The 11422-nt window shown below is 40.5% G+C and overlaps 1 protein-coding gene and 1 long non-coding RNA gene across 4 annotated transcripts in view; one reads left to right on the top strand and one right to left on the bottom strand.

The window, feature by feature from the left end:
• Nucleotides 1-1793: 1793 nt before the first annotated feature.
• erlin2 (ER lipid raft associated 2) overlaps nucleotides 1794-11422 on the top strand; it is a 35708-nt gene continuing 26079 nt past the window's right edge. The window contains exons 1-3 of one of the 3 annotated variants that reach the window (XM_031300606.2): nucleotides 1794-1966; nucleotides 9122-9229; nucleotides 9984-10065. In XM_031300606.2, the coding sequence (XP_031156466.1) occupies nucleotides 9123-9229; nucleotides 9984-10065 (189 nt within the window). In that variant the 5' untranslated portion in view covers nucleotides 1794-1966; nucleotide 9122. Of the gene's footprint in view, nucleotides 1967-9109; nucleotides 9230-9983; nucleotides 10066-11422 lie in introns of all 3 variants that reach the window. The other 2 variants (XM_031300607.2, XM_031300605.2) reach the window with 2 other exon arrangements.
• Nucleotides 3659-11422, bottom strand: part of LOC118493843 — a 10535-nt gene continuing 2771 nt past the window's right edge. Inside the window, exon 3 of the long non-coding RNA XR_004895872.1 lies at nucleotides 3659-3669. This is a non-coding gene — a long non-coding RNA (uncharacterized LOC118493843). The remainder of the gene's footprint in view (nucleotides 3670-11422) is intronic.

Below are 11422 nucleotides of genomic sequence, written 5' to 3' on the forward strand. Positions count from 1 at the left end.
CTCAATATCCTCTCTTTCCAATGTTGGCAACGTGATATTATCCAGAAATTGCTTTACTTTTTCTTTATCCGCAGCCTCTGATGTAGCCTATATAATTGCTCATAGAATTTTTTTTAAGTGCTCATATTATGCTTTTTCCCTTTCCTTTGTGTTATATATCTTTTTTGTGCATGTAATAGGCTTCCAAAGTGAAAAAAGCCACCCAAAGGGACTTACCATCTCCAACAGAAAACACTGTTCACCAACTGCTCCAAACAGCTCTATTGTAGTCCAGCCTTTACTTCCGTGACCAACATTTGTCACTTTGTTACACGCATTATAATGCTCGCCTAGCTCATGGATGTATTAAGAGAACTGGATACAGCGTTAGGCGGGAAGCCCCGTTCATTCCAATGAGAGTGCTCAAAAGCGCATAAAGCAATCATGGAGCTCGGATCTTCCGCGTTGCCTGGCCCATGACGTCACGATGGACATGTGTGCTAGCAACAGTTTGTTTGTTTGTGTCGTAGCAACCGGTAGCAACATGCTCGTTCATGAGCTTCTCTCTCGTGTCTCTTACAAGTGGCAAACTCATGAACTCGCCGTTTCATTGTATAAAATATTCACTAACGTTGAACATTGTGTTTTTGTTATTCCTGATCGTTTACATGCTTATCTTAATAGACGATGGATGTATTTAGACAACCAAGGAGATGCAATTATTATGTCGTGCTACTAGCTAGCTACTAGCTAGCGCTAGCTACTAAGGTTAGTCTGCAGTTTCGTGAACAGAGCTTCTCTTAATAACATCCATGGCTTCATCTCTCATCCACGTTACAGGCTTTACAGCATACATACCATGGATGTATTAATAGAACATATGGTGAATTACAACCATTAGCATTATCCATTATTACAGCTAAAGACCTCGGGAGAACAGTCATATGAGCATGCGCAGTGCAGTCTGCTCGTGTCCATTATGCACGTTCATCATGCCTAGTTTAATAACTCTGGATTTGGCTACTAGTGAATGCTAAAAACGTGATGTTTTAAACAAAGACCCTTTAAGTGTTTGGGCTGTCAGGTTGGATGTACCCCAAAAAAAATGATCCGCTGAAATATAGAAGTTTCTTTCACCATGCAAAGTCTATGTGAAAAGTCTTTCTGGGCCATGGGGTGCGGTTCCACCCTTATCCGCTAAGCCCATGGTGGCTTTATGACATGGCGCTCTTCCTGGGGGCTTGGCATAGCTGCTAGCGTGGCACGCCCTCATACTCTGTTTCTGACTGGCTAGCAGTGCTTACCTAAGTACTGAGCACTGCGACTCCCAACAAAGATGGAACAGAAGTGAGATGCCTCACTCTGTAGCTAAAACAGAGAGCTCAACACACAGGGTGAAAAAAAGGAGCTGCAGCAATGTGCAGTACAACAAAAATATATGGTGTTTTTAGAAAATTAAACCATGTAAACATATTCTGATATAACCTCTAAATACAATTATGAACCTGAAAATGAGCATAATATGAGCACTTTAACTGATCGTTAATCTCTCTTTGGCTAATAGTTATGTTACCCCATGCAGAGACTGGGCATTGTCATGGAAATCGAGCAGTGTGGAGTTTTACATTTGTCGCATGGTGCTGCTGTGGGTTTACTTTGGGTTGGGTACTCTGGTTTCTTCCAACACTCCAGAGACATACTGGCAGTGTGAACCTCGAAATCACTTGATTTAATTTTAAAGAAACACGTTCATCATAGTTGCCTCTGTTTCACTCCGGCCACCGTGGCCAACAGGAGCCACAAAAGTGGTCGACTAGCACTGTATGCGAACGACAGACGCTGTTGGTCGACCGCCCACGAGGGTGCGCTAATGCAACAAGTTAGACGCCAAACACTCTCATACTCTACCGAAGAAGAAGAAGGTAGCAGGTGCCAGAGGTGCCTGCTTCTTATCTGCTGTTCGTGGCCCTCTCCGGTAAAGTAACAGGTAAGACCTGCAGGGCAATACAAATATATGTTATCGTCAATTTAAACAAAGTCTCTGGCATACCCCGTTTTGTTCAATATAACAGTGCATTGTCAAGACGAGATAAGACATGCTAATATTGTTTTGCTAACTTGAAACGTTAGCCAAGGTTAGTCAGTATTTGGCGCTGTCTAATGTTTTGACGCCAACATTGAAGTGTAACGTTAGCAAACGTTACGTTGTGTCAGGTGATTGATAGTATCGTTAAACCGGTCTGCTGTTGGAAAAGGCGACTCATTTTGAGGCAGTGTCAGTGCAATAATATAGTAACTTAGCTACATCAACGTTGTGCTATCGCAGCTAGCTCCGAAGCCCTCGGAACCAAATCAGGTCCAAACGTTTGGATATTTTAAGTTCACTTTCTAATAAGTCATACATACCCTACATAATTTAAACATTTTACGACTGTATACAAATCTTTAAATCCCCCCCTGCCATTCGGCATACGTGTGTTAACATATTTTTTTAGTATTTTGATAAGTGTTAACTTTAAACTTTGAACTGCCGTGGCTGTAACGTTAGTCGTTTCCGTGAAGCAGAGGAAGCTGTCCGCCACTTTTCGAAGACTTAGGGCCCTGACACACCAACCAGACGGGCCGACCGTTAGGATTGAACCTTTGTTCAGACAGGTTCTGTTTGGTTGATAATTTGTATTCTTTTAAACAGTTCTAACATAACACTTTAGTGACTTTGCCTTCCGTTATGTCCATGCAGGTCGTCGGTAGTTCACATACATATTATCTAACGTGTATTGCCGGGGCATACATTTCTTGTTGCAAATACGTTGATTCTAAGTAAAACCGTTTACTTCCCTTCAAATTTAGAATGTCTTCCCAAGAAAAATACGACCAGCATCAAAACAAATGCACTTTAGTTGCAGACCGGTGTCTTACAAAGAACAAAGTCCGAATACAGTCAAAATCATATTTAAAGAAACGAGAATGTATATTTAATTTAAACTAACACACAAACTGGAAGTTATATGAGACGAGTCCAGCGTTGAGACAGCAGGGTCACCGGATTGTATCTTTGCAAATCCTTACCAACCAAAGCTAACAGCACCTCATCCAACTCTATGAGCTTAAACTAGCTAAAATCAAGGTTATCACATATAAGTGAATGTGTATACTGTTTGAGATGCTACTGGCAGATTCACTTTATATATGACAAGTAGGGCTGGGGCGATATGCTTTTGTCCCGTTTCGATTCTTTCACGATAGGGCCGTTGAAATGAATCATTGCATCGCGATGCGGACGTGTACGATTCTGCATCGATGCTTTTACAGACCATAATCCTTTATTGCCTACTGATGTTACTTGTTGACTTTCCGGTTGCTGCTTTTTTTTTGTTTTTAGCCTTTTGTCGTCTCCTGTGTACAGACTCCACTATATTCAGGAAGTGTCTTTTTTATAAGCAGATACAAAAAAGGGGTAGTTCATATGTCTCTGACTGCTTGAAAGTGTTGATGAAAACCATGTGTAGCTATATATATATATATATATATATATATATATATATATATATATTTTGCTACTGGTCTCATTTTGATTATTATATATAATAATCAAAATGAGACCAGTGAAGATTCACACCCCTACATACATGGGTCGGCACCCGTCGTATTTGTATTAGATTTGTATTGCGATTTTCATTTATTGTGATTCTAGAAGTGTTGCGATTCGATAGTATTGAGTATTGCTATTTTCTTTTCCTTCTTTAACAAAAACAAAAGTTGAATAATACACTTATACACAATATATCATGAGACATTTCTAAAAACGAATTGTTTTCTGAAATGAATGCACATCACATGTCAGTCACTCAGTCTGACATTTATTTCATATGTAAAGAACATAACATGGATTCTCTGCATTTTCTGCCTTCAGTCTGTTTGGCTGGAAACGGATATGATGTAGTCGCCGTCGGCGGTACCATAAACAGAACATATTTCAGTGAATCGTTACAACAACAAAAAAAAATAAATAAAAAAATATATCAATTCCAGGGAAAAGAATCGTCGCAAAAAGAATCACGATACATGCGTGATCGATTCCCCATCCCCACCCCCAATGACGAGGGTTTTTGTACTTTAGCCTCAATCCTCTTAAAGTGTTACAAGGTCACACTGAGTCCCATCTGATGCCGGGCTAAGCCTGAGCACAGAGGAGATAAACCAGTGAGCAAGATGCCAACTCCAACACAAGCTAGCGACTGAGTGCAGGACGTACTTGTGGTTGGGAGTGTTTACGATTTTAATTAAGGCAGGAACGTGTGTAACAAGGCTCCAGACTTAACTTTTTTTACAAGGAGCATTGTAGCTCCTAACCAAGAGGCCTCAAGTGGAGGAATTTAAATTTCTAGGTATTACTCTGTATTCCCAACTTAAATTCAATAAACACATTAAACTGTAAGACTGTTCGGACAAACCTGAGCTGTTTCAGAATGATAAGACATTACATACCGGTTAAGGCAGCTTTATTGTTTTTTCATGCCATGATACTCTCTCTCTTATCCTACTGTGTTACTGCATGGGGCCAAGCCTCCCAGACAACAGTGAAACCCATCATATCATTATACAAACAGGCACTGAAAATAATGGATAAGAAACCAACAATGTGGCACCACTGTTTGATAGTACAGAAATACAAGCTTTTCAATTTTGATAGCTTTATTAAGTTTTCTGAAACTGACTTTCAAATGTGCAAATAATCTAGCTCCCGCCGTACTCTGTCCTTTTGTGACAAAAACAAACACAAGGAGAATGGCCACTAGGGGAGCAGTGGGGGGGCAAAACCACTTTCGGCCAGTCATGTTTTTCAGTGATAGGGACCCATTTTTGGAATGATTTACTAACTGAAATAAAAACACAAACCGAACTGAAAACATTTAATAGAATGGTGAAATACTGGCTGAAAGAAAACCAAACATGTAACCACTGAGTCAGTTGTGTTGTAGTCATGTATTGTTTGTAGATGCATGGCTGTTGTGTATGGCTGCCAAGGTTATGGTTAGGGTATAGGTGAGTGAGTGTGGGTTAGGGTTATGGTTAGGGTATAGGCAGTGTTGCCACAGTTACTTTGAAAAAGTAACTTAGTTACTTTACAGATTACTTGATTTTAAAAGTAACTAAGTTAGATTACAAGTTACTTTATTAGTTACATTCAGCAGCTGCTGACAACACCCCCACAGCCTCAACATAAAAATGACAACCGGTTTACTGTGAGGCAGCTCGGCATTGCCAGTAGTAGGGATCTTGTTTATTATCGCACGAAACGAAGGCGAGTCAACCGTGTTAAGGGCAGCATTTCCTCTACAACATACTGCCCGACCAACTTCTTCAACTCTCCCCCACTTACTGGTTTTGCACCGAAGTCCAGCTTTTGTTGTTTGGGTGGTGGGGGACCTCCTGCTCTCTGCTTCGCACCACCTGGTGGGACTTGCTCTGTAAGTTTGACTGCAGTGCTGCGACTCCAAATGTTTCTTCAAATTTGACGTAGTGTTTTTGTAGCTAGACAGCACTTTGCCGCCACCAGCACAGAGTGTACAACGAACCTTAATATTGCCATCTTTAGCTGACACAAACTCAAAATAGTGACTGTATTTCCAGCTAGAAAACTCACATCTCTCTCCTCCCTCCATTGTTTACGTTTTTGTCGCTGCGTGGTACACGTGACCTGTCCACATGCTGAAAACGTGACCTGTCCACATGCTGAAAACGTGACTTGTCCACATGCTGAAAACGTGACTTGTCCACATGCTGAAAACGTGACTTGTCCACATGCTGAAAACGTGACTTGTCGTCGCATACGTGACTTCACTCCCCGAGATGCAAGAAGAAAGTAAAAACAATATATATTTTTACTAAGGAAAATGACAAAAATAGTAACGCACAGTGACTTGGATAAGTAACTTTAATCTGATTACTGGTTTGGAAATAGTAACGCGTTAGATTACTCGTTACTGAAGAAAGTGGTCAGATTAGAGTAACGCGTTACAAGTAACACGTTAGGGTTATGGTTAGGGTATAGGTGAGCGAGTGTGAGCGGCCGGGTGCTTGGGATTTGTGTTGTTACGTGATGTGCTGTTTTGTGTAATGTGGTCAAGACTCTGTGAAATGTTGATGTAATATATTAGTATACAATGTATCTGCTGCATGATTGTGTAACTCACACTATGTAGTTCTTGTAAACATTATACTTGGATTATCTTTTTAGAAAGGCTTGACCAGGGACAAATTAGCCAATTGGCTAGAAACCTTTTATGCAACACAGCTACACATATTGTTATGGCTTTGACTGTGATAATTATGTATGTAATAATGTGCGCTGCATTGTCCCTGACAAATAAACTAATAGTAAATAATAAACAAAAAAATGTAGGGGCACAGGCAGAAAATTCAGGGGCGCACAACTTAAATCGACCTGCAACGCAATTTTTCACATTTCCCCCATGCTAACCGTTTTACTGATAAATGCTCTGGTAATAAATACAGAAACTACAATGTGCTGTTCTATTTTAGTTCACGGTCACATTTTAATTGAATAGAGCTTAACAAATGCCCATTCAGAAATGTAAACAAAGTATTATTATTGTCAGTGTACTATTATTATTGCCTCATACAGGCTCTCCCTCTCTCCTCTCTCTCTTTTTTAGTTTACACTGAAATAATCATCAATCTAATGTGTTTAAACTTCCATGGAACGGGGAATATCTAGGCTAACTAACACCCAGTGTGGGAAATACGGAGTAATGAGGGAGCCAGAGAGAGAGGAGCTCACAACACTCACACAAGCACTATTTGTTTTTATGAGGTAAATAGTTATATATTTAGCATCCTATGTGTATTTTTTTTTTTTTTCATACCATACCAATAAGTGGTCTCGCCTCTCTGCTGTCACATTTTTACCTCTCTCACCCAAGTGAGGGAGCAGTACAGCAGCGTGTGGCAAATTTCGGAGCTGACGTTTAAAAATGAAATAAATCAGTGAATGCACTACAGCACTGCCGACGGTCTATCAACACAGCTCCGCCGACCGGAAGAGTGCTTTGGTGTTGCTTTAAGGTTAGCCTACTGTAAAGGTGCTGGTTGACAAGTAACTAATGCTAAGGCTTGGTCTATAACGTTAGCTAATTCTTGGTGGGTAACATATGATTACGACATCGTTCAACATACTCAGTTATTTTTAGTATGATTGTTTTGACCACAGTTAACAACTCTGGGCTAACCCACAAATTCATCAGTAACGTTAAAGTGATGGTTCGGAGTAATTTCACCCTAGGCTGCTTTGCACCTTGACCTCGAACCAAACAACCCCCCATAAGCTTTTTTCCCTTGTTATAACGTTGGTCGAGTTAGCGTTATCATCTGGTTAGCTTAGTGCAGGCGCTAATGGATCCACGTTTGTATCTCGTAAATTATCCCACTAATAATGCCCGGAACGATACCAAACTTCTACAGTAGTACAAATAGTTTCTGTACTTATAAAACGAGGCATTAGGAAGTTTGTAACTACACCAGAAGTATATTTAAATAACACTTGCCTGATGGATACTCCTCTCGGCTGCTACCGTGCTATCGCGCAATACTTACATACTACTACTACTACATACTTCGGGTGTAGCTGTGCAAAGGGTTAAGCCGATGTTTTTTTTTTTCAGGGGTAACGCCCTTCACTTTACCGGCGGTATTGACAACCGATAAAGCCACCGTCTCTTGAGAAGCTCAAGCTTGTCGTTTTATTGTTCACTTTGAACTCACTTTACATCATCTTTGCTATATCTTTTTCCTCACAGCGGCACTCATACGCTACTCTCCGTTACCGCTCGCTCTCCTTGCACGGGCACTGACGTCACTCACTTAAGGCACCCGCCATTCTCGCTCTAACTTATGCTAGTCTCGTAAGACCGTAAGAACAACACTGTACCGTCACAGCCCTAATTCCGCTATCAGGTTTGCCGCAAAGGTCCCCTTCAATACACACCACTGCACCCTGCATTCATCTGTCAACTGGCCCTCCCTTCACATTTGTCGTAAGATTCACTGGTTCACTTTCAGTTACAAGGCCCTTCTTGGCCGATCACCTCCTTAACTTAGGTCACCTGCTGCAGCCAAAGTCTGTCACATACAACACCCGGTCCTCACTTCATCTTCAATTAAGCATTCCCAAAACCAACTCTGCCTCTGGCCTCGCATCTTTTCAATCTGCTGCCGCTCGCGATTGGAACGCTCTGAAAACGATTCTCAAACTGGACAAACTAATTTCCATTTCATCCTTCAAAACCATCATATCGTAGCCACGGACATATGCAGTTGCTTCTCTACATAATAATTTTTCCAGCTAAATATTTGAATGGTTTCTCCCTCTCTTACTCACCCGTGTACCTGTGCACTTATCTCGTTATACAGTCCCTCCAGAAAAACGCGATTATGCGATCTCATAATTCAATGCATAATCAGCCAAAGTCCGCATATTTATGCGGGGGCCGCATTTTTTCAAATACGCACTTTCGCCGCATAAATTGCAGATTTCCGCGCAAAATATGCGGGGCTTGCATGATTTCATAATCCCTGCATTTTTGTTGTAAAAAAGTCCCATATGTCTGAGCAGAAAGTTGAAAAATGTTGCATTTACTTCACACAAGAGCAGCCATTTTCCCCTGTTGCCATGAGAACGTTATGAAGTGACGTAATTACGCGACGTGAACATCATCGAAAAGCTGCAAACCCCGCGATGAAGCCATGACGAAAGCGCAATTTTTGCAAGTTCCCGCAATTTTATCGCATAAAATTGCATAAATATCCCACATATTCCATCACATTTTTTAAGAAAACGTGCCGCATAATCAAGGAGTTTTGCCTGCAACAATCACAAAAAAAAAGTTCTGGAAGGACTGGTTATAAGCATTTATTGTTTTCTGTGTAGTATTTTATGTCATTTCTAAACTGTATGTATTTCTAATGTATTGAATATCTAGCCCCCCTTCCCTTTCCCTAAGTGGCTATGCCACTTGTCAGGCCGCCATTGTAAATAAGAACCTGTTCTTAATGACTTTCCCGTAAAAATAAAGGTAAAATAAAATAATACAAAATGCTGTCTTCTGTTTCTGCCTGCCAGGATGGCCCAGTGGAGTGTCATACTCGCAGTAATCGCCGCTCTCGGAGGAGCAGCGCTCCTATCCTCCGTGCACAAGATCGATGAGGGACACACTGGAGTTTACTACAGGTGAGACACATTGTTGTTTTTTATGTTGTGCCTGAGACATAAGTGTGTTAAACTGCTCTCTGCTGTAAAACGGAGACTATAATGAAAGAGAGCATCTGCTTCAAAGGTGTTTGCCATAGGCAACTTAACTGTTAAACAGTTACTACTATAAATACCTGGGCATTAAGATTGCAAAGAAAAGCCAGCTGTTGTTGTGTGCCTCTGTGTCTTCTCAGGCGCTAAGTATTTATATAAAGTCTTCTCACTTGCACAGACATGCAGTAAATATCAGAGTAATGCCTTTCAGTAGGGCTCTTTAAACAAATGATAAGCTGCCACTAAGACTGGGCTCTCTTATGAGTCACGATAGTGTAATCCAAGCATAAAGACTGAATCATTTTCATGAGAAATCTTCTGGGAAAATGCTTGTTTGTTTTACCCTGAGGAGTTGCCCGAGTATGGAAGTACAGTAAGGAAGGAATGTCTGTACTTGCAGGAGCATAAGGGACAATGACAGCGCCTGAGTTCTAACTGCTAACACTGACTAAAATACATAACAGTTCCTCCTTGGCACATAAATAAAGTCTAACTCAAGTCTTATCATTTTGGCCAAGATCCAAATCTTTAATTGACCTTAACACACATAATCAGAATAGTTTTATTCATTACAAGAAAAAAATCGCCCCAGGAGAGTTTTATTCTATGTAAGATATTCTATGTAAGATATAGTGTGTGTGTGTGTGTGTGTGTGTGTGTGTGTGTGTGTGTGTCGCAGGGGAGGGGCTCTCCTGACCATCACCAGTGGCCCTGGTTTCCATCTTATGCTTCCATTCATCACCTCCTTCAAGTCTGTTCAGGTGAGTTAAGTGAAGTAAATTTTTTATAGCCTACATTCCCAAATCACTTAACCCTCTATTGCATGAATTATTATCTTGATGTGTTTTTATGACTCCAGGTTGCTTAAATAATGCAAATATAAAAAAATAAAAATGACAACAACAAAACAACAAAACAATTAAAGGGCGGGTAGTTGGTAATTTGTTGCCATATGGCAACAATGCGCATTCGTGGGAAGTGCCAAAAAAAGCCATTATTTCTTTAAAAACTTGCTTTTATTGAAAAAAATACCAAACAAATTCAACTTATATTTATTAAAATGTATGTGTTGACAGTGAAATTAGTTTAGTTTTAATTGTAGTTTGCGCTGATTATTAATAATAACACTGTAATAAGACCGTTATATACACCTGAAAGAAGACACACGGATACAATTTACTTGATTTAAAAACATTTTTTTCAACGTTTATTTCCAGTTTAATATTATAAAATTCATATTCATATCATTCATCTTATTTGGTCATCAGTAAAAGCATTTTATTATTATGTCAACAAATCCACAATACACAATGCATTCTAAACCAAGTGTTACCCCTGATGACCCCTTTATCCTATATAAATAAACGCGTACATACAATATTTATAAATTAGGGAGGCACCGAATCCAGATTTTTGGGGTTCGGCCGAATACCGAATCCACTGGTTAAGATTCTGCCGAATCCCGAATCCTACTCCCATCCTCAGACCATGAACACATTAATGAAGGAAACAACGTCCACAGCTGGGCTGGGGCGGTTACCGCAATACCGCGGCCACGTGACGCCTACCGTGGGTCTGAGCTCGTCACCGTCATCACCGCAAAAAAACATTGGCCTGCACATATGTGTGCACGTTGTGTCTAATGACATGGATTGTGTCTGATGACATTGTGTCTTACATGGATTCAAGGCTTTCTAAACAAAACTTAAATAAATTGTAACTTTTATTTCATAGGCGCCGATACAGCGGGTGCTCCCACGGAAAATACTGAGCATGGTTAGAGGTGAATGGAAATGGGGTGTGTCTGTCTTTAATTTCTCCACTAACTGACAAACACTAAACTCTAGGATTACTGGGAGTTTTGACTAGCCGGCAGCAAGTTTTAAAATCGTGGTGGATTTAATGGATTTGCTTTCTCGTCGGTGGTTTGGCATGGATTTTAACCAGGGTTCAACAAAAAGTAGGCTCTAAGTTACTACATTCCTGCTGCTGGTGTATGGGTGGGTGTGGAAGGTGTGTCGTTGCGGCTCCAACCAACTCGCATAGTTTTCAGTCAGTGGACTGTCATTGGCAAGCGAGAGCTAGCCTATGAGAAGCAAATTTTATTTCAGTTGTACA

This window comes from Sander lucioperca, chromosome 2 (assembly GCF_008315115.2).
Source record: "Sander lucioperca isolate FBNREF2018 chromosome 2, SLUC_FBN_1.2, whole genome shotgun sequence".
NCBI classification, from domain to species: domain Eukaryota; kingdom Metazoa; phylum Chordata; class Actinopteri; order Perciformes; family Percidae; genus Sander; species Sander lucioperca.